This window comes from Gracilinanus agilis, chromosome 4, assembly GCF_016433145.1.
Source record: "Gracilinanus agilis isolate LMUSP501 chromosome 4, AgileGrace, whole genome shotgun sequence".
NCBI classification, from domain to species: Eukaryota; Metazoa; Chordata; class Mammalia; order Didelphimorphia; family Didelphidae; genus Gracilinanus; species Gracilinanus agilis.
This window is the reverse complement of record NC_058133.1, coordinates 448083804-448108202: the sequence shown is the minus strand read 5'-3', so window position 1 is coordinate 448108202 and position 24399 is coordinate 448083804. Positions and strand designations below refer to the sequence as shown.

The following is a 24399-nucleotide window of genomic DNA, read 5'->3' as shown; positions in this document are numbered from 1 at the left end:
ATTCTTCCAACTTCATCATTAGCGGCCACCTCGCCAGGAGAGGCTGAGTAGCAACAGTGCCCTCCACTTGAGCAATCAGAGAGGTGAAGCGTTCAGAGGTTGGCAAAGCACCCTGTCAGCTCTCACAAAGAAAGTCTGTGCCATGTTAATGGTACTCATACTAGTCTGTGAACACAGAATTCTTATGAAATACCTTGTCCCAGGGCACTTCATTAAGAGACAAAGCAGGCTCCACCTTTGTTTAAAGGTCCAAAAAGAAGCATATGGTACACATTGTACAAAGTAAGTATTTATTGTTTATTGAACTGATTGAGGGAAGAGAGGAAGTCTAATTATTATTCATTAGCTTTATATACTGAGGAAAGGACCACAGAAACTGAAACAAAACTTTAAACTTTTTTTTTAATAAAGTGGTTTCCTTCGGTATGTTAAAAAGAAAAATGAAGTCATCAACCTGGGTGCTCCTTTCCTTGACATGAGATTGTAACCACCACACACCTTAGCAAATTACCTTCATTATTTTCCTTAAGCCAAAAAAAACAAAAACAAAAACAAAAAACTATTGTCCAGTGGCCAACTCTCTGGTGGTTAAGAATGATAAATTTATAAAAACAATATTTTATTCTCATTGGTCCACATCAAGATCAAATAGAATAAGGTTCCCCAATAAAGTATCTTATCATGGCTTCAAGGTGATCCTAAGTTTTTTAAGTGTATGAATGGAACATAATTCTAATAGATCCTGCCAGAGGTAAAAAGATTCCAATTGTGGTCTTAAAATGTGTCCCATACCCACTCTGGTTAAGCTTGGAAAGGGGCTCATTATTAGAAAGTTAGCCACAAAGTGACCTTTTTTCTTTTGGCCACTCAACTTGCGAATATCATCTACATGATGGCACATGGAAAGAGGTTCTGACATACATCAGTAGAAGTACCAACACTAACAAAATTCAAGTCCTTTTAAGTTTTAAAATTGAAGAGAGATGCTAATGTAGAACTCTTAATGTGATTAAGTACAAATTTTACTTCTCACTTTTAAGTATAAAACAATAGCATATATATGTATGTATATATATATATTATATATCTCTTTACGTCTAACCCAAACACCTGTTGTTTTTTGTTCAAGGCTTTTGACACTGTGCAGAGATCTATTCAAGAGATTATTTTGACTACAGAGAAGGTAGGCATCATTTATGGATATTTTGGGGAAAGATATCACATGATAAATAAAAGGCACCCAACAACCCTCCTTAAAAAATTTAAAATTAAAAAATATATCACATTCTAAGCTACATAAAAAAATTCCATGACAAATCATGCCAATCCTTTTGATGAGGTTCTAAATAAATATTCTTGATCAGTGTAATATATTAATGAAAATGACCCTTGACTCCAGAAGCCAAGATTTTCCATTGGCAAATTTTTTCAACACTGAGTAACCTCAATAATGTATTTATAAGGTTAGGCAGACATATGTATTATAATTATATGAATATCAATCTATCCAATTCAAATCATCAGGCATTTATTAAAAGTATAAGGCAGGGTAGGACATGATATGAGAAAACATTTGGATAATGTGTTTTAAAGATATAATAGCAATAGCTGAAAAAGAAACATCTAGTATTCTTCTCTATTCATCCAAAGAAAAGATAATCAACTAATAGAGGCTACTGAGCTGAGATTCTGATCTGATATCTATGAGGGACAAACTAAACTACTAAGCAAGCTGAAGAAAAAAAGAGCTATAATAATAGCACCAGTTCACATTTTTATAGAGATTTAAGGTTCAGCAAAGCACATTGCTCACAGCAACCCTTTGAGGAAGGTAAAAAGGTACTATTTATCCTCATTTTTACTTGCCTAGGACCACATAGCTAATAGGTATAGAAACAAAGACTCCAACCGGAGCCATCTCAATAGTTTGGTAAAAAGAGAGCAGAAGGATATGCAACAGAGGGTTCTAGGACAAGGCAGAGAAAGCCTTCAGTAATATAACAATACATGAGGGCCTGACCTCTTTTGGAGCTGCCAAACAGGAACCTGGAGAATGAAAAACCAGCTTGACCTATTTAAAGATGACAAAGGGTAAATACGAATCCCACAAAAGCATTCTTAGTTACCAAATAATCTTTTTTTTTTAATAGAAAATGGGAGAAAAAAATCATTTCCCCTTCACTATCCTATTTAAATTAATCTCGACCTTGCCCTCTCTGTTTCTCTCTTTTCTCTCTCTTCTTCCCTTTCAATAAAACAGCAGAAAATAGACAATCTCCTAGACTTACCAAAACTCTAATAAAAGAACTGAAAATACTGCTGGCTGACATTAGCTGTAGTTTTTTTATGACTTAAGGACGAAAGACAAGAGATTAACTTCCCTTTGAACCAAAACTGCTGTTAATACCTCATTCTGCCTTTTCATTTCACCTTTCAACAATGTACTGTTTCTTTGGCCGAAAGAATCCTAGGTTTCTTGAAGTACAGACAACTGAGAAACCATCCAGTTCAGCACTTCAACTGATAGATGTGTCTTCATCTCTGCCACATTAATGATACCAAACATCCAAACTCTAACCTGAATAATTTCAATGACAGGTAACTCACTATCAATTGCAGCAGCACATATAGTTTTCAGACAATTCCAATGCTTGAACGGTTGACCTGAAATCTTCTTCTTCATAACTTCCACTATGCTGATCCTTTGTTTGCCCTTTGGATCCAAGTCTAATCCCTCATCCCCCATGCTAAATCAAACTACTCTCCTTCCCACTGGACCCTCTTCTAAAGCACTGAAGGCAGGGATTCATGCCTGCCCCCTGTTCCCCACCAAGTTTTCTTTTCTCTCCACCAAACATTTCTAGTTCCTCCAACTGTAATTATGTGACATGACATCCATTTTCCTTGTTATCCTGGCACATTCTTATGCACACATTCAAGCCTGTTAGTGTTCCTTCTAAAATTCAGCACCCAGAGCAGTACCACCCATGTACCAATGACCAGTACAATGTATGAGGGGACTATCACTACTTCTTCTGGACACTGAACTTTTAATCAGTTTTATCTAAAACTGTACTAGGTTTTTCGTTTGTTTTGGTTTTTTCCCCCTCCCCAGCAATATCTATATTGATTTTGCAGTCAATTAAAACCCACAGAATCTTAAGAATTGGAATGGACTGCAGAGGTCACTTAGCCCAAATTATATAATAAGATAAACCTCCTGCACAAAATCTCTGAAACAGGTCACTCAGTGTCTGTCAAGTCTAGCTGTGTGATCTTGAGAGAGTCATGTACCACCACCAAATCTCAGTTTACTTTTCTCTCTAAGAAGTTACTTCTGAGGAAGCTGAGTAAAATGGGATATACTCTAAATTTACAATCATAAGATCCAGATGTGAAACCTGGCTCTATCAACTGACAGCTCTATGACCCTGGGCAAGTCATTCAATCTTTCTAAGCCTTTGATTCCTCCTTCTGAAAAATGAGAACCATAAACACACTCTGCTTACAAGATTAAACCTTAAATCACTATAGAAATAGACACTCTTGCTATTATTATTTGGGTTTTCTGGACAGCCATCACATAATCACAAAATTTCACACTTACTCTTAGGAAAAAAAATCTCCCTTATGACATAAATAGGTTATCCTTCCACCTTTTCCTGAAGACCATCAGTGAGAGGTATTTTTTCTACTAACTGCTATCTTGTTATATGTATTTGGGCAGCTCTAAATGTCAGGGAATTTTTCTTTCCATCAATATACTACACTTCCCCTCACTGATCCTATATCTGACACTCTTGAAGCTAAAAATAAAAAATATCACTGGATCTAGAGTCAAAAGACCCTCATTCATATCCTGGCCCAGCTATTTGTTATCAGTGACATCTTAGGCAAGTCACTTAACTTCTCTAGGTTTCAGTTCCTTCATCCATAAAATAAGGAAAGAGGGTAGGTTTTTATGATCTCTGAGATGCCTTTTTCTAGCTCTAAATCTACGTATAAAATCATGGTCCCAAATCTATTCATTTTTCCACATGACGGCCATTCCAATACATGAAGACAGTAATCAAAAGAGAACAAGACCAAGAACTAAAAAGAGCTGAGATCGTCTAATCTAGCCACTTCATTTTACAAATGAAAAAAGGCTAGTATTTTTCACATGGCATACTTGCTATCCCTGCTTCATGCTGATTTTGTATGTTAACTGTCTCAACTTAAATTTAGCTCATCATTCCAGTCTGTTGATATCTTTTTGCATCCTGATTCTGTCAGCCACAGTATTTAGATATCTCTGTAAGCTTTCTATTATCCATAAATTTGATAAGCATGTCTTTGATTTTTTTCAGCTAAGTAACTGGTAAAAAAAAAACTGAAAAGAACAAGGTCTAAGAAAGAGCTTGGAGGCAAGAGTACAGATGCATACAAAGATCAAGAATTACATCAAAAGAGACTTATGACTTCTTCAAAATCATGAAGTAAGAGAAGGGTCAAGACTAAAGCCTTGGTCTCTCTGGGTCCTTTATAAGCAAATAAATCCTGCTTTAGCACAGTCTAAGTTTTATACTTTCAAAAACATGTTTTATGTTAAACACAGCTGAACAGAAATTCTATTTGCATATAAGATATTCCATCATATATCTTATCTCTGTTCTGTGACTGTTTCAGCTGGAGCTATTGTTATACCTGATATTTCTATAGTTACTTTAGAATCCTCAAAGCAATTTTATCTCATTTGATCCTAACACTGACCCACTGATGTAAGTCAGGGCAGATATTATCCCAACCACTTACCTGAGCTGGGATGTTTCCTCTTTCCTTTTCTCAGGCTCTTCAAATTCCAACTGCTCCAGTCTTCTACCTACTCTATATATCGTATAACCACCTTGTTGTTTACATGTTGTCTCCCCAATTAGAATGCAACCTTCTCGAGGGCAAGGAGATCTTTTGACCTTTTGCTATTATTCCTAGCATTTAATCCAGTGTTGCGCATATAGCAAACACTTAATAAATACATGTCAGCTTTGTTTTTATTCTTTGTTACAAGGAATGTGAACATTTTAGAAATTAATCTTATTTTGAAAACAAGCAGTAACTAATCTTTTTTAAATGAGTCAACTGGGATAAGACTTCATTAAAGAATCATTTTAAATACAGCTTTTCAGCTGTAAATGTAAATAATATACAAACAAAAAGGGCACCATGCTAGACTTCTTTCATCAGGGCAGATTTTGTGAATCTTTTAAGGAATTAGAACCTTTCCATACCTGATGAAATTCTAACTTCTACTGTATTATAGGTCCAAGGATTCTGATGGTAGATTTTAGATCTATCTAACATATTTTCTTTTAAGGGATTCCTAGAAATCTCTCATTGAAACCAAGAGTTTTCTGAAACATGGCAGAAAACATACTCCATTAGACTATGTTCAAAGTAAAATAGCTATGGGAAAAACAGATGGGGAAAAGGATAGATAAAATGCTCTTGATGTCAGCTCTCACCAGTCTTTGGAATCCAAACACTAACTCAATCAATTAACTAGCAATCATTTATTAAGCACCTACTATGTGATAGCCTCTACAAAGCAGTGAAGATATGAAGACAAAATCATGAAATAATTTCTACTTTAAGGACCTTAAATTCTATCAGAGCCTTACATTAGATTCTGGGGAAGAGACTCCAAGCTGAGATACTTTCCCCTCCCTTTCCAAGAAAGAACATCTTAAGAAACTAGATTAAAGCAAGATAAAGGCTTGAAGAGGAGATCAAGGACAGCGTAACCATAAATCATCACCAAAACCAAAGAAGACAGATGTGGCTCAAACCTTGACATTATGACAGACTTTCGATTATCATATAAGCAAGGTATCAATTATCCAAATTCAAATGAGCAGTAATTACAAGTGTAAAATCAAAAGCAAGCATTGAGCTTGGTTTAGACTAACTCAACCCATTACCATCTCACTGACTCATCATGACAACAGCCAGATTTGAATGTAGTATTTGGGGAAATTGGGGGACAACGGGTTAATGGGATGCTAAAACCAGAAAACTGACAGAAAATGGGAGAGTTTGATCTAATCTATTCTCATTTTATGGATGAGGAAACTAAGGGCTCTGAGAAGTTAAAAAAGATTTTCCTAGTGTTAGATAATTAGTGGTTAAGCTGTCCTCTTGTCTCCTAGGCAGGTGGCTAGGTTGCCTGTTGTGCAATCACAGAAAAAGAAAAACATGAAGTGGGATGATACAAGTTTCATATCACCATAAAAGAAACAGAAAAAGATTAAACTGGGATGGAGAGGTGGAGAGGGGAGATTGCTCTTAAGAGTAAAATGGGCTGTCAGTTTCCTACTATTCTGGAATACACTCTGGGGCTTTTTTCCTTAGGGCTTTAAGGTGTTTTAATTGCAGTGTTTGGGTTCTCCCTTCCCTCAGCCCACTCAAAATAGCTTCCTTAAAAGGTCTTCTACCAACAAAGGGGCCCCAATCTAAAAAAAAGTGTGAACTGATACCATCCTTAGAAGGACAGTCTGATAGAATAGCTCTTTTCCTACTACCATTAAGCTAAGATGACAAAAGGTGGGCTCTAGGTCACCATGACCCTCTAATTATTTTATCATAATATCCTCAGCAAAGAAAGGCAGAGCCATCCTCAGAAGCAGGAAGACAGGTTCAGACTCCACCTCTCGAGCACAAGGCTGTGTGATCCTGGGCAAGACAATTAATTTCTTGATGCTATCAGGAAACTCTGTAAAACCATAAATTGCTGGGAAGGTCCCAGCCTGCATTCCTCCCCTGGAAGATCCCTTTACAAATTAATAGAATTACTATAAAGAGAATAAAAACAAAGTAGTTAAATACAAGGTAATTTTAAAGAGAGAGCTCCAACAGTTGAAGAGATCAATAAAGGCTTTATGAAGAAATGGAGTGTGAACTGTGGCCTGAAGGAAAAGAAAACTGCAGCCTAGGCATGACGGACAGCCAATACAAAGGCTCAGAGATTATGCTACACATCTTCCCACATGGTGCACAGAGACAGACAGACAGACAGAGAAATAGACTCGGACATGATCAATTCAGGAATGTTTTTCTTGATTATGCATATTTGCCACAATGGTTTTGTTTTGTTTCTAATAGGGGAAGTAGGGAGTGAGAGAATATAATTCTTGTTCATTGAAAAAATTCATTTAATTTTATTAAAAAACACAAAAATGAAAGATGAAGTATCAAATGTAAGGACAAAGAGATTTTAAGTCTGAAGTCCAGGTATTTTTATTTCTGGTCTATTTCTTTCTCACCTCTACTACAACTGACTTAAATGCTACCAATGTAAGAGTGTCCAAGTACAACTAGTGACTCACCTAGGATCTTAGCCTTCACTACCCCAGGCTAAGTTGTGCAAAATTGGGGGTTAGTTAGACAGCCAACAGGTCTCCTGCTAATACCACATATGGTCCCAAAAGTGCTTTGTCAAGTATGCTGTGATGGCTCTTTGAACTCTTCCAGAATATTCTTCAAGATCTTTCTATAGATGCTCAATGACCTTAATTTGGATCTTACTCTAATGTTGAGAACATTTAGCAACATGCCATCTTTATTTTATCCACTTTGAGAACTAAAAAGTTTATTTTCTCCCTAAATTTCAGGACTGGCTCCTAGATCTAAAGCAAATTTGTCAAGCTCTTCTTTAAGGCAACATACATAACACATTGATATCATGCATACACACTACATTTCCTTATAACAGTCATCGTGAACATAGAAAAATAGTCCACAAATCATCGGAGCAGAAAGTGAGTTTTGGTCTTTCTAAAGTACTTGCTAAAACCTTAAAAAAAAAGAGAGAGAGAAAGAGATTAATATATATTCTCTCTCTCTCTCTCTCTCTCTCTCTCTCTCTCTCTCTCTCTCTTTCACACATACACACACATACACACACACACACACACACACACAAACACACACACACATCTGCCTAGATTGGGCTAGATTTGGAATTTCCACTCTTCTCAGAGCTCATAAACTCTTAAGAAAGCCATCAGAAAAAAATGCAATTATACATTGCTAATGCTCAAGTCCTGAAAGGGCTTCTTAAATAGACTACTTTGGCTCTCTCCAACTGCTTTTTTCTGAGACACCATTATCTCAGTCAAACCTAGACTACAAGCAGGTTTTCCAATGTTGTCTCACTAGTTTCTAGAATAAAGGCTCGAGAATAACTTATCACCTTGCTACATTTCATGCTGGTTTAACTTTACCCCCCAAAAACCATACAGTATTACATTTCCCATACCATGCCCACTGCCCAAGAGCTGAAGAGTGGGCCGTCTTTTATTCAACAAAAACAGAAGTATTATGCAAAAATGTATAAGCATGATAATTGTGATTTTTTAAAAATACACTTACCGCATAAGAACCTATTAAAAATGCAGCATTTGCTCTCTTTCGTTGATCAAAACTTGTGTAGTGCACTATTTTCTTTCTTGATAAACTGTATGACTAGATAGAGGAAAAAATATATTAGTGTAATTATATATTATCATTATTATTATATATTATCATAATGTCCAAACATCAAAAGAACATACATGACCCAAGGGGTCAACCTCCAAATACTTCTCAACTCTGCAAAGAATGCTTTGATTATAAGCTTTTGAACAAGGATAATTTTGAATTAGGTTCGTCCTTGGGACATCCAGATTATACACCTGATTTATGGATCTACTTATTCATGCTTTCCATAGCATAAAGATAGTTATCATCATAATGAATATATTACCATGAAAAACAATTAAATTATAGAGATCTGCACTAGGCAGGAGGCATTTTCCTATATCTCCTCATCCCATAATATTTCTAACTCAAAAGTCAGAGAAACACAATTGATGTCATTAAACAAAATCTGAAAAAACTATTTCTACTCCTAATTTCTTCCAAAATCAGTTTCACCTACACCTTGTTCAGAGAAAACAAAAACAGTTACTGCTTTGTGGGTTCAATGGAGTAGAGGAGATGCAAAGATAAATGAAACATAGTCCCTACCTTCAGAGGGCCTACAATCAAGGAGGAGAGCTAAAACCAATACAAAAATGACTTTTAAAGTATAGTATATACATCAGACATAAATAAAAAGATTCAAGGTGGGAGAAGATTGCTGTCCAAGAAAGGGGAGTAGAAAATAATGAAAAGTTTCAGACAAAAAGTTGAAACCTAACTTTTTTTTTCTCTTCAAAACTTTCAGAGTGTATATAGCAGACAGATGGTCAAATCTAATCTTATTTTCTATCTACCATTCAGTGATTGATATTAGCCTTTTAAAATTATCTACAAAGAAGCTATTAGGAGAAAAAAATGAAGTCAAAAAGAACATGTCAAATATATAATTTTATACGTTATCCACATAAACCAAACAAAAAGTTGCTATATTTATGTCTAAAATGAGGAATGTAATTACCAATCAGTCAAGACATATAATAAATTCCATAAATCTGTTTTAATTCCATAAAGTCAAAGCATTAATCTAACCCCTTAGAATATAAAATTTAAATAGTGAAACCCATTCATAGAAAACACCTGAAATTTAAAAAAACAAAATATATCCCCTCCCACCATTGTTAATGCTCTTTTTAGTTTCAAATTATCCTATATTAACAATACGTTTACATGTTGTCTTGCCCTATCATCTCAAAATAGGAATATATATGCCAAATGAAGAAAAAGAAAAGTGGGAGAAGGGAGGAAAGGAAATTCGTCAAAAAAAAAAAAAAACCAACAACAAGAGCAGCAATAGCATCAGATCAACTAAAGAAATAAGAAAACAATGTACAACTAATTTCAATGAGCGATAAAGTAGATTTGTTATACAGTTAACATTAGAGTCCCAAAGGAAAGTAAAACATTATATCAGGTATGCTAGATGAAGAAAAGGAACATAAAAAGATTTTCCTTAAGGAATTACTTCTTCAAACAAGTCAACTCTTGATTTGATGAATTGACTTCATTCATTGCAATTATTATAATCAGTGGTACACGGAAATAGTGAATAGCAGGGCATTTATTGTTGCCTGCCCACTGTTATATCTATAGCAATTTTCTAATTCTAAGATTTTATCACTGTAATAAAAATTAAAAATGAAATATGGCTTATTTATACCTAAAGGCACAATAAGCCAAAATAAATATGTATTAAGTGCCACCTACATTCAAGGCACTGGCGATACAAAGACAAAATGAAAAACAAAACAAAACAAAGTTACCATCCTCAAAAAGTTTACTTTCCAAAGGAGGTTGGGGGAACAAACATTAATTAAAACAAAAATGACTATATAATGAATATTTTCCAACTCAAAAATGTGAGGGAATAAAAGGAGAGATGGTGTTCTAGTCCTAATGATTCATTCTGAAAACCAAACTATATGAACTTAGTTAAAATAACCTGAATGCTAACACACACCTAGTAAACACAACAAATAGCTGAGATTGCCCATGGGTAACTCGCTGGCATCTTGCATAAAAGCATGCTGCTTGGCATTTGGGCCAGCTTTGAAGTTCGGAAGGCTGCATATCATTTAAACATTCAACAACCAAAATGATAGTTTGTGGGATTTTTTTTTCCCCTAATGCCACTAATAGCAAAAAGGTGCAATTAAAATGAAAGCCAAAATTGCAAAATATCAAGCTCAACAGCTAATTTTTATATCATATCTCTTATGCCATGCTGAAAATGGAACCATTTAAAAGTATTTTGTTCATTGTTAATCTGTGTCAAACTTTTTGAGCAAAAGAAACACAAAAGGGTTGCCTGCGTGTATAAATTATTTGTTCTTTGTAAGAAAGAACCAGATCCATTCACTCTCCTAAACAAGCAAGCTTTGCCTTAGTAAGATGAATCAAAGCACAAACATGAGGTAAAGCATCATTCTCTTGCTGGAGACTTTGCTATGGTAGGCAAAGAAACAGCAGCCGCAGTACAAACATTGGTCATCTCACTGCAAAAGCAAGAGTTATTTACGAGGCTTCCTTTTATCAGCCATGACCTCTAAGTATTTACCTCAAGCTTTGCCAGGATAGGGATATTCTTGAAAATGTTCACTGGCTGCACAAAAGAATACAGTTTATAGTTTTATTCATACTTAAATTACTGCAATAAAGCACATAATCTTATCTTCTTTTTTTAATCACCTAAAAAATTCTCTCCTTCTGATAGTGGTGAGCAATTGAAGCCAAGAATCCTATTTAGTTTATAAATATATGTATATAATACACATACACATACATACATAATAACTGTATTTTCAATATCACCAGTTTCCTATTTTATTCACTTAAAAACACTATATTGATAAGGGTCCATTGAATTTCACCAATCTACAAAAGGAATCAGATTAGTTAGACCCTGGTCTAACATCGTTTTAAAACTACAATGTCACAAGCAAGTTGTTTATGCTTATTCTTTGAACCCAAGAATCATATTTAGTTTCTATAAAATGAATCAATGAAGTGGTTCCTAACCTGGAGTCCAAGCACTTGGTTTTGCAAAATATCTTAACATATTTTCAATATTATTGGGGATTCCCATTTTATGCATTTAAAAACATTATTCGGAGAAGTGGTCCATGAGCTTCACAGTCTACAAAAGGGGTCAGCTTAGTTACACTCCAGTCTAACACTTTTTTAAGCTACAATATCATGAGCAAGTTTTGTTTATGCTTGTTATTTGACCAGCATGAGAAAAGATAAATGCTAAGGTTCTGGAGCTTTCGGCTACACTCATAGCCAATTATTTTAAGCTGCATAAACTTCAACCAAAAGAGAGATTTAAGAAGAAGTGCCTCTGATGTAGGAAAACAAGGATCTGAGGAACAAACAATATGTAATACAACATGTAAAAAAGCAGGCACCATAACCTAAGTCAGAGTTCTAGTGAACATCCAGATTAGGCTAAAATTGCACCCAAATCTGGTTACTCACTTCATGACACCCTCCCCTTCTCTTCCTAAAGGAGCTCTCTAGAGCACTCTGTTCCTATAAACACATTCAACATCAAATTTTGTGAGAAAAATCTCTGTAAGAAAACTGTGAACACTTCGGGAGAATTACAGACAGTGGTGTGCTGGAACCAGCTCCAAAGCCCACTTTAAATTACACAGTTCAATTTTCACTGTGAATGTTTACTTGGGAAATCAGCAAACACTACAAATCAGGGTTGGTTGATTATCTAGAGTCCAGACTTAATAAAGAGATGGAGAAAATGTTAACAATGCAGCCTAAACTTAAAATGTCATGCATACTTTTTCCCTCCCCAGAGGTCCCATTGTTAAATATTTACCAGCTCACCCCTGAGTGTAGACATTAAAAAAACCAGTGTTGGGGGATCACTGTATCAAATAATAGTCTACTTTCCACAGAAAGCCATTTCCTTCAGGGACCTTCTTTAATTCCTCTCAGTCTATGGTTCTGTTGTGAGGAAAATTAAAAATAAACAGGCCCAACTGCATCCTGCTTATGTCAAATTCTAAATATTAAACGTGTGGGATATCCCTACTCCCCTGCCTCATCTTGGCATGGAAGTGATGACTCTGGGTTTTTTGAAAGCTAAGGCAGCAGAGTTCAGTTCCATAAGACCTGTGGATGAGATCCAGCCTAATGAAATTCAAACAAACTGAGGCAGAGGAGGGTTTCAAGCTGTCACATTAGACAGAGCATCCTCAATAGATCTTTGAAGGTATTGGGGGAAGGGTCAAGTTGTTCTTCCTAAGTCGGTCTCATGAGGTTATTTTAAATAATCAAGTTTTTTTTTAAAAAATAAAATATTTTAATTCTTTGGTCAGTCCTCTCACCCTAGTCTCACAACATCTAATGGCATTTTCCTTTAAATGGCCTTTATAGTTCCTCAAATTGCGAATGCCTGTCAAATCTTCTATCCTCCCAAACCTCGCTCTTTCAGGTAAAATCATCCCAAAAAAAAAAAAACAATAAAATGTGGCTCCCAATCCACAAAAATCTTTTGGCATTCTACAATCACAAGGAGGCAGTTTAGAAATAAGCATGGACTTAAGAATGTTTCCATTCTAATCAACTGCCCATTAGAACCAAGGTCACTCTGAACAGAATGCTTACTACCTGACAGAAATCAATAGGTAACTAACTGTGACAAAACAAGTGGTTCAGCAATTCTGACCTGTACAAAAATTACTCTTTGATGGTAATACAAAGGCCAGCTCTCTGCAGTTCCCTGCAATGTATATATTGCAATCTTTGTAATAGCACAGGGAATCTTATCAGAAAGCTATTCTTTATCACAAGGGCTTTACAAAGTAAAAAATTCATTGTAGGAAACCCTTTTACAAGCCAACTCCTCAACAACTTACAGTCTTAGAGACAGCTCGGGTACTAAGAGGTTAAATGTCTTGCCCATAGTCTTTCCGGTCACAGCTAGTTGATTGGAGTTAGGCTAATCCAGGATCTGAACCCAGGCAATTCCTATCTCCAAAGCCACCACTATATACGATGATGTCTCTCATCAAAACAAATCAAGAAAGCAAACTAAAATGATGAGTAGTCATATTAGAACAGAAAGTCAGAAAAACTAGCCTACTTTAATACGACCTGAATCCTAAGCAAGGGTTGTTATGTTTCTTTCTCTAATATGTGCTTGTTCAGAATAACACAAAATCACTAAATTATGCTCTTTCATGGTATATTGTTAAAATAAAATAAAATTTTAAAATATTTCATATAAAATTTTAAAACAAAATTTTTAATAAAATATAGTTTATATTTTAATTAAAAAATCTTAAAAAATTTTTAAAATAAATTTTTAAAAATAAAATAAAATTTAAAAATATATATTTTAAAGCAAAATAAAATAATATTATGACTAGAGGCTTTAGCCCTATGCTGGTTTAGTTTAGTAAACCCTGATCAAATTTGCAAGAACAGGGTTAAGTCTAAACTGTAACTGGAAGGATTTCAGGAATATTTCCAGATAAATAAGATATTGAAACAAACTGAAAGAAACTGTTATCCTGTCTTGACATGTTTTTAAAAATCACTTAGATGACCGAGATGGAGTGAGATAAAGAAATTAATTAGATTATCTGAAGCTCTTCTCAGTACACTGGTCCACAGTGATCTCCTCCTTTGAATGATCTACTAGTTACTTAGTGTCTGTATAATTTATAGGGTCTTTATTTATATTGTCTTCAAATGTTGGGTCCTTACTCTTGTAAATATAATGATCGATAACTGGTACCTTTTTAGTGCTTTAAAGTTTACAAAATGCTTTACATATTGCCTTATTTGATCCTCCATATATACAATACTTTGGGATAAAAACTATAGACTTAATTAGTCCCATTTTACACTAGGAAAACTGATTGGTTGGGGGAAGGAAGCACTTTAGCAACTTGTCCACAACCAGATAGCTAGTGTCAGAAGACAGATCTGAACCTTAGTCTTATCTAATTCAAAGTCCTGTGTGTTCCTTCCAACAACAACCATCCTACCTGTCTTATTATTTAACTTTTCACATATTTATGTAAAAAAAAGTCTCTTCAAATAGATTATAAGCTCTGGCAAGAACCATATGTCTTATTTTAAAAGTTTGGTCTGAGAAGGGCCTTAGAAAAGGCAAGTACAACTCTCTCATTCTACAAACTAAGAGGTTGAGGCTTGGTGAGGGACATTTTATGAGGTGGCCACAATTCTAAAGTGGTTAAGTGGCAACACTTGGACTATAACCCAGGCCAGACCTTTCACCCCAGTCCTAAACTGCAAAGCTTTTCTATCCTTCCACATCTCCTAAAATAGCTCCTTGCACAATAAAGGTATCCAATGAATATTTGTTGGCTGATTCCACACCTTTATCCATTAAGGAAACACCATCTCTCTGGAGGTAGTCACGCCTTTTACTTTTCTAAAAGTATTGTATTTCAGTCCTTTCCCATTCTAAAAAAGCCCACGGGACTTGTTCTTTATGAGAATCACAGAATTTCAGAGTGAAAAGGAATCTTAGTGATATCCATCCAAATAAAGGAGAAAAGAGAAGTAAGCCTTGGCTGCCAGAACAGATGAGGTACTTGGCAACCATGATGGATGGGCACTCTTGGGCTTTCTGAGTGGTTGTTTATAATAATGTTTCTGAGGTGATGCTTTTACAAACTTTTTAGTATTTCTGTTTTTCCCTTTGGATGGGGTAGGATTAGGGAAAGGAAAGCTAGATAGTAAAAAGTGATAGTGTAAAGTACTAATGTAGAATGATACCTACAATGATCTCTCATTCTATTATCCAGAAAGCAAAGAAAAACCCAAGTGGCAGGGGAATTGAGAGAGAGAAATTACCACCAGCTGATGAAGGGAGAGGAAGAAGCAAAGGATTAATCAGAAAAGGTAGCATTTTGGTAGATGCCATCTTCAAAAGATAGAAATGGGCCCTGGAAATAGAAAAAAAAATCATCATAGATTTCTCATCTCAGAAATATTCAGGTTAAGCAGTCCATTTTGGAGTGCTGCCTGGAGAAACAGATTAGCAACCTCTCTTCAAGTGACTTAAATGCCAGCATAATGAGGTCAGACTTTAACAATGAAACAATGGAAAGCCATTGAAGGTTTGGGGGCACAAGACACATCAGAGCTATTCTTTTGAAGGACTGATGGACAGGATTGGTTAGAAGGGACAAGAATGCTGAGAAAAGTTACAATTGAAAATTGGCTAAAACTGAAGTCTTTATGTACTCATACAGTACATTAGGAAAAGCATTAAGTGTTTTGGTTTAGTTTAAATGTAAATATACTGCCAGTTTTTTTTTCTAAATAATAACCTCCTCCCTCTTTGGTCACTTAGAAAAAGGCTCAGATCCAGACTATTATTAACACCCACTTTACATCAAATGCATTTTTTAAAAGACATCAAAAAGACAAAAAAAATTACTTAATCCCTAAAAGAAAGACCAGGCATCAATTATTTATGAATTACACTTTCCCCATTCATATCCCCTTTAAAAACTCACTTTACATAAAAATGGTATTTGAAGAATGTGACTATCTCAAGTATATAGTATGTTCTATAATCCAATTCAGTAGAAAACCATAAAATATTAAACAATTCTCTCAAAACTATTACTCTTATTTGAATGATGGGTAAATGCCTTACTATGTATATTTTCAAGTCATATTACATTTTGAAAATCACTTCTGCCAAAGGGAGATAAGTATCAATTTTAATAACACATTAGAATCAACTACAAAAGTTTCCCTTCCATTTGTATTTCATATTTCTTTAAAGTGTAGGAATGGCAGAGAGGGCATAAGATTACATGGGTAGAACCTTGTATACATTTGTTGGGTACTGTCACTATAATGTTTCTGCTTAACTATTTTTATTTGTCAATTCAGAGAAGGAGAGTTTTTTATTTCTAGAAAAGACTCTGATATAAAAACCAGTCATCAATAAAATCTATTTTTAGAATAATGGCAATAGTGCGTTTACTTTTCTATGGTAAATATTCAACCAGTCCATTATTTCTCCCTAACACGTTGGTCAACTGCAGTCATTCACATCAACAAATACACATTGGATATCTTTTATATTTAAGGCAATGTACTGCAGTACAAAAGATGTCAAATCCAATAAGTGGTTGATTATTTAATAACTGATGTGAAAATTTTGCTCTCAGTACTGAAATTATTGGTCATTTGAGTTATCTGCATTTAAATAGAATTAAGTGCCAAAAGTAAAAAGGATGGACTAGATATTTTTCTATATTAAGAAAACTTTTATTTCCTGCTTTCAAAAAAGGTAAAATTACTATAATATCAAAGAATGCAGGTATAGCATCTTTCATATGAATGTAGAATGTCAAATCAAAACAAAATCGACCTAGCTATGTAATTGAAATAAAAACAGAGATTCAGTATTAGAAACAACTAAGAGGGCCATTTCTGGCCCTAATTGCCACAAAAGGGAAAATAGTCCTAACAAATTATTGCTAGCTTATTCAAGGCAACCTGGTTGATATACATATATGCAAATAGGCGTATAAAAGTAGATAGATACATAAAGTGTTTGTATTTTAAAACAGAAACAAAGATTTTTTTTTAAACAAAACCAAGTTTACTTCTAAAGCTGCTGCCATGTAATCATGGATCATATCACTTGATAACAATGTTCCAGGGTAGACCATAAAGGTTTCAGGAAGATTATCCTAGTCGGGAATTTGAGAGACCCTCATTAATGAAAACTTAAGAAGATTTGCCCTTTATTTCTCAGCTCACTACTCCAGTGACTTCACTCAGTTCATATTTCAATCCAACCTGAAAAGTAAAAGAAGTGAACATGTCCTTTGTGGTGAACTCAAGAGGATCAGTTTCAGCTGGTGGTAGGTGGACAAGTGTCCATACAAACTCCCGGAGTTGAAGGGACAACAAAACAGAATTGTCTATACACAGCAAACTCTCTTGGTCCAAACTCTATAAATTCTCATACCAAAACAAGCTCACCTTTAGTTTCTTGTTAAGTTTACAGCAATATCTGTATACCATTGCCAAGTTCAGAGGTCCAAAATCTGCATAGAAACTGTTAAAAAAAAAAAAAAAGATTTAGTAGAGCTATACATTTCATGAAACATTTCTAAAGTTTATTAATAAAGTAAAATTAGTAATATAAAGTTAGTTTCAATTTTCCAGGTTAACAGGAGACAGCATATGAATAAAAAGAAATCTTTCAGTTAATCCAAATACCTCAAAATTAATCAACCACCTTAAATATCCCCAAAGCCTTGTTACAAAAAGCAAAGTTGACCAATGTGAGGTGTCACCACCTTTCATTTCTCTGGATGCTGTTGGTGGTAAAGCTTGGCAGTGAATCCTGGTCTCTCCTTCAACCCAGTTGTGTACCCACAAACCATTTAGTTACATTTTAATAATAACAATAACATCCCTGGTGCCCCATCTTTACAATGCCCAACAAGGATGAAGTACTACTAAGCCAAAAAGGAATGGAGGCACAGACAACCGAAGACAGACGAATGAACAAAGTATAATCTACAAAGACAACATGGAGACACTCAAGAATCTTCTAAATGCCCCAATTACCTTGGATATAATGTGGCTAAGCTAAGGCCTAGACTAACTACAGAAATGGAATCATACTTAAATGGAGAGGGGGAGCAGCTAGGTGGCTCTGTAGATTGAGAACCAGGCCTAGAGATGGGAGGTCCTGGATTCAAATCTGATCTCAGACACTTCCTAGCTATCTGACCCTGGACAAGTCACTTAACCTCAATTATTAGTCCTTATTGCTTGCTCTTTTGCCTTGGAACTGATACTTACTATTGATTCTAAAACAAAAGGTAAGAGTTTTAAAAAAGAAAAAACTTAAATGGGAGCAGCTAGGTGGCACAGTGAATAAGAGTACTGGGCTTGGACATTGGAAGAACTGAATTCAAATTCACTTCAGCTACTTACTAGTTGTTTGATGCTGGGCAAATCATTTAACTCTGCCTCAAAAAAAAGTAAAAACTTAAATAGAAATTAATCCTTGCCAGCAGCATACTGATATAGAAAAACACAAATGAATATTATCTGTTTTGTTACATTTTTATTTTGTTAAACCTTTCCCAATTACATTTTAATCTGGTTCAGGCTTTTGCCACTGTGTAAGTGGAAATTTGCTGTACCTGAGCTGCACTGCCCAGCCTCCTTTTGAGTTGCATCTTCACCTGGCAACCACGAAGGGACTTGAGCCCTCAATCTTCTGAGCTGCATTGCCCACCCAGGGACACCAGGTGAGGACACAACTCAAAAGGAGGCAGGGTAATGCAGCTCAGGTGCAGCAAATTTCCTAACACACCATGGCAGCCCTGGCTGTGACTTTGACACTTCTGAACTATAATTACACATTCCCTTTCATTGAGGATCAAATGAGATAATGCATGGAAAGCACTTAGCATAGTCCACGGCACACAAAAGGCACTTAATAAATGTTTATTGATTAAATGATTGGGGGTGGGGAGCACTATGAAGACTGTGTGGCATTGTGTCTGTTATTATCATTACAAATATGAGAAATATATAAGAATTTCAGGGATAAATTCAAACCCTCTCTCCAAAAATACATTTTTTTTATTTATTCTCTAAAAGTATCTAGTGTTCTGAAAAAAAGTTAGTCCTTTGGAAGCACTGTAAGTAATTTAGAAAGAGCATTGGCCTTTAAATCCAAAATCCTGATTTCAAGTCCAGCTCTAACTTGCTCATTGGGTGATCACGAGAAAGTCACTTTAACCTGTCCTTCTTTGATATTTAATCTTTAATGCTGATTTTACAGATGAAAAAAATGAAATACACAATAGCATAAGTACTTTGATAGGTGACACAGGAAGGAAGCAGCAGAGTCACAAATGAAACCCAAGTCATCTGCCTCTAAATACCAGGTTAGCATTTAGTCTGAGCTTCACTTCCTCTTAAGGCATTTAAAGCTTGTCATAAGCTGGTGCCTTTCGATTTTGACCCTTAACTCCTCTGCATGCTCTCTATGGTATGTTCTCTTGCTATTCCTCAGGCCATACATACCACACTGTCTCCTCTGAGCTCTGTGCCTTTGCATGAACTAGAATCTTTTCCCTCATCACCTCCACGTTTTAGAAAACCTAACTTTCTTCAAAATTTTGTGTCTTTTCCTGTCCTCCCTATCTGCTACACTCTTCCTCTCAAAGGTTATCTTATATCTATCTATTCTGTAGGTAGCTTATAGACATTATGTAGGTGTTTTTTTCTTATTAGAATATAAGTTCCTTGAGGGCAGGGAATTCTCAGAATAGGTTCTTCCTTAACATCCTAGATTCTGATTTTTCCCCATTCTAATCAATCCACCCACCCAGGTCAACTCAGCTAAGTCACATAAGGTCTCTGGAACTCCATTTCTCCATATATAAAATGATGAGATTTGGAACACATAATCTCTAAGATCCCTTCTAGTTCTATAGCTATGATTATGCCAGGTTAACTTTTCTAAAATGCTACTATGCAAATATAGTTCCTCTGTTCAAAAAGTTTAATGATCCCGGAGTACATTAAAATCCAGATTTCTTAATTTAACATTCAAGGTCCTTCACAAACAATCTGGCACCTTTCCCAACACCATTTATATTTATATGCATACATACATAAATGCTAATTATATATACAAGTCAAAGCTCTCTATTATATCATCCCCTGAAGTCTACCATGCAAACTAAGCACTTTTACACTGCCATTTCCTTTTTGACACTATTTCTCCTACTTAAAAAGGCCTCCTCTCCTTTCTAACTTATCTATACTATATGTTTTATTCAAAGTTAGTCTAAGTCTCAGCTTTCTCCACACTTCAAGGGGATCCCAATAACCAGGTCGGAGAAGCAAAGTAAAGTAGAAGTACAAAAAGGGTTAGATTTGGTATTAGGGGCTCAAAGTTAAAATTTTGACCCTATTCCTTGCTGCTTGGGTGACTCACAGAAAAGTCACTTAACCTCCTGAAATGTAAAAGGAAATGTGAGAGGATCTCAAAAGTATTTTCCAGTTCCAAGTTCTATGATCCTTTAAGTCACTTGCCTTGTGCAAGTCTCAATTTCTTTGTCTATCTCACTGGACTTAGTGCACAAGAACTTTAAGGATGAAAAGGCATCAAAAATTTCAATGATTATTACATACATATTCTTACTATTGCTCTGGCAGCTCCAACCCAAGCTGAAAAGTCTCCAAGTAGTTCATAGAGGTCCATTGTTGGGTTAGCCACAGGGTAATGAAATGTAATATGCTTTGTAAAACTTTAAAAATTATACACCTGAGAGCCAGAGCTTGTGAAATATATCCTGTCACTTCAACTAGGTTATAAACCATTCAATGGCAAAAAACCATGTCTCATACTTAAATATTTTTCCCTGCACAGAGTAGTTGCTCAATAAAAGTATGTTGATATAAAGCATATTCTGTTAACCTCTTATTGTTCCATATTCAACAAACATTATCGCCATTTTATAGGTGCATCAACTGACAAACTGGGAAATTAAATGACTTGCTTAGAGCATCTACTAAGCAAGGAGACAGGATTCAGACCCATGTCTTAACTCCATGTTAAAGCCTTAATTTAAAAGATTGCTAAATAACAACAAAATGTCAAGGAAAAAGCAGCCAAAAGATCTTTAAAGTACCATTCCCTTTGTCAATTTTGTCATTTTAAAAAAACTTTTTTTTATGCTCTGAAAACCAAAGTAGATATACTGAATGCCATTTTCCCTGAACCAGTTAAGAATTCTGGTTCTGTATCTCTAATTACACCTAGGTAAAATATTAGTCTTTCTCTTCAGAGGAATAATAATTAGTCTGGCTCTGCAGAAAGGATATAGAAAAAGATGAGTACCTATCAACATAAACAGAATGGGAACGGCCTCTATTAAACAATCTTGATTTAAAATGCCATATAGATGAGTTCAGAACATAGATATGGTGAACCTGAACTAAACTGAGCCCAGAATATAATACTAGTAAACATCAGGAAATGGAACTTTCCACGGGGGAGGACCATTCCAAAAGATGCAAGTGAAAATGAGTCACCAATACAAACTGAGCTTTGCAAATGACACATATATTCTACAACATTTGATTAAGGTTGCCCTGTTTCTATACTAATCACCCAGATAATTCTTTGTTTTAAAGATGTCAGAAATAATATCCTAGGCTAGAAGACCACTTCTTGTCCATTTGGACATGACAACATAAAAGAAGTACAAGATTAATCCACAATCTTTACTCTAGGCTTTGAGGCATCTAAATTGTACTTCAGAGGAAATTAATGCCAACACAACAGCTTCTGGACTTTCATTTATTATTTTGTACTAATTCTCTAAGTTATTTTAAAAATCAATTAATAGGTCTTTTCATTAGCTCGGATATACAAATTTTTATTTACTGTATTGTAATGAAAGGGGTTTAAAGTGAGATTGAATGATTAGTAAGGGAAGTGAGGTGCTTACATAGTAGAAAGTAAGGAATAAACAAATAGGCAACCTAACAATGAACTTCATTGGTACCCAGAATCCATCAGAATCCAATGTCAGGAGATCTAAGAGGAAAGCCCTCAGCATCTCCAGAGGTTCCCTGGCAGAGGATTTATGGGATAACATGGCAAAGAGTCAATATATCACATAGGAAGAGCAAGGCATGAGGGTAGGTGTCAATTTTATCCAGTCTGAAAGGCATAGCCCACATAGGCAAGCTCACAGATCCATTGAAGCACGTTATACAGTATTTCACTGCAGAAGAGGAGGACTATGATGGTGGAATACCATATCCATGATCAAATTTCAATTATGGGTTAATAAGGTTTTGCCGAGTTGTTTTTTTTTTCTCCTTTTAATTCTTGATTATAGATGGATCTCTGGATGAAGGAAGGCTTTACTAAGACAAGGGATACTAATTTCTTTCCTGTTATGGACAGACAACCTAATAAAACCTATGGACCCTTTTTCAAGATAATGTCTTTAAATGTATAAAGTAAAACATTTACAAAGGAATTTAATTATATCAAAATAAAGTTAAAAAACATTTTAATAATAAAATTCACCAACCCCAGGTTGGGAACTCTGAACTGAAGATGATATAAAAAAAAAGATATAAATAAAAACAAGAAGAGTAAGTATAGTGTGAAATAAATCTGGAAAGGTAAAGAACAGCCAGATTATAAAGGGGCCTTAAAAGCCAAGCTAAGAACTTTATTGTTTATCCTAGAGATCGGGGAAGAAGCACTGACAATTTTCGAGGAAAGGTGCAACATGGTTAGAAGTATGCATTCAAAGGATTATTCTGGCAGCTCAGCTTTGTGAGATTTGTGAAGTTTTGTAGGATTTTGTCCTTGTTCTTTTCTTTTTTTTTTTTTTAACCACAGTACACTTTGTTATAAACGGTCTTCATTCCCAGAGCACTCTTTCATTAATCAAGACACCCTGGTGCATTTGCTTATGAATATTCCCAGGTCCTCAGAGGGAAAAGAAGGCTGTATAAAGTATTAAGTTCATAGAATTTTCACTGAATATGATTTGAAACATAGGGACTCACCTTGATCTAGGCAAATAGTCATAAATATCTCCAAACTTCAGAAGCTAGCCCAGCAATACTTCACCATATCTACGTATTCTCTTCATGTAACTCTATAAACCAGTCTGTTTCCTAATCCCTGGATTCTAGATTCTATCATTATCCCTACACCCAGATGCAAAGAGTTCTTCTAAAATCATAAAACCTAAAAAGGGGCAAAGATATGCCTGTCTGCATTCACTCGTTTTTCTTAAGCTCAAGGCAGATGTTACTTTTCTTTGAAGCAAAAATACAAATTTCAGTTTTATTCATTGGTAAAAATGAAATAAAATATAAAAGAGGATAAAGGATCTGCCTGACAGAGAATACCAGTAGGAAGATTTAGCCTTATTCTTAACCTTTCTTTATTGCCCTTTAAAAAGAAAAAAATATCCCATCAGCAGTCTTGCAGCTATTAAGATTGAATTTCACTCAGTTCCTAATTGTTCAAAGTTAAAAAGAATAAAATACCAAAACGAAAACCACTGCCCAAGGTCAAGGTTTCTGCATTGCCTCAACAGTATCCTTCCTTATGCCCACTTTCTGACATAAAGAAAATTAATTTCTAATACAGTTGGTACCAGTTATAGATCATGGAAATAACAACATGGTGTAACTCAAAAAGCATTGGACCAGGACACCTGGACATGTGGATTCTAGTTCCAACAATTAACTGTATCAACCTAAGGTAAACCTCTTAACCCTCAACTCTAAAATTCTATGACAAGAACCTAATTTTCCATATAAGTCAAACTTGTTGCATGATCAAAAGTGATGTTTGTAACTTGGGAAGCTCATATTCTTTCTAACTGCAGCTTGTTTTCAGAATAAGAGGTAGGTAAGGACAAAATGGGAGGATATCTTTGGATTCTTTCCTCTATCTTTTTTCCTTGAAAATCATAATGATTTGCACCCAGTTGGGAGATAAGAATAAATCCAACTATGTCACAAACTAGAAAATAATTTCTGAAAATCAGAATAACCGATTTCCTCCAGAAAGTTAATTTGTTAAAATGAAAGAAAAGGAAAGAAAGCATCCTAATGTTAAATCTCATGACTATATACTAATACATTGTTGGTGCATGTGATTTGGTACAACCACTGTAAAAAGCAGTTTGGAATTATGCAAATAAAGTAACTAAATGTCCATACCTTTTGACACACAGATTTTTACTGCTAGGCAGATACCTGAATGAGGTAACAGAAAAGAATGACAAGGAAGGAAGGAAGGAAGGAAGGAAGGAAGGAAGGAAGGAAGGAAGGAAGGAAGGAAGGAAGGAAGGAAGGAAGGAA

The 24399-nt window shown here is 35.2% G+C and overlaps 1 protein-coding gene across 3 annotated transcripts in view; it reads right to left on the bottom strand.

Annotated features, from left to right (window-relative positions):
* CDC14A (cell division cycle 14A) overlaps positions 1 to 24399 on the bottom strand; it is a 248117-nt gene that overhangs the window by 190127 nt on the left and 33591 nt on the right. For all 3 annotated transcript variants that reach the window (XM_044672154.1, XM_044672153.1, XM_044672152.1), the window contains exons 3-4: positions 17500 to 17575; positions 8407 to 8499 (exon numbers count right to left, since the gene is read on the bottom strand). In XM_044672154.1, the coding sequence (XP_044528089.1) occupies positions 8407 to 8499; positions 17500 to 17575 (169 nt within the window). The remainder of the gene's footprint in view (positions 1 to 8406; positions 8500 to 17499; positions 17576 to 24399) is intronic.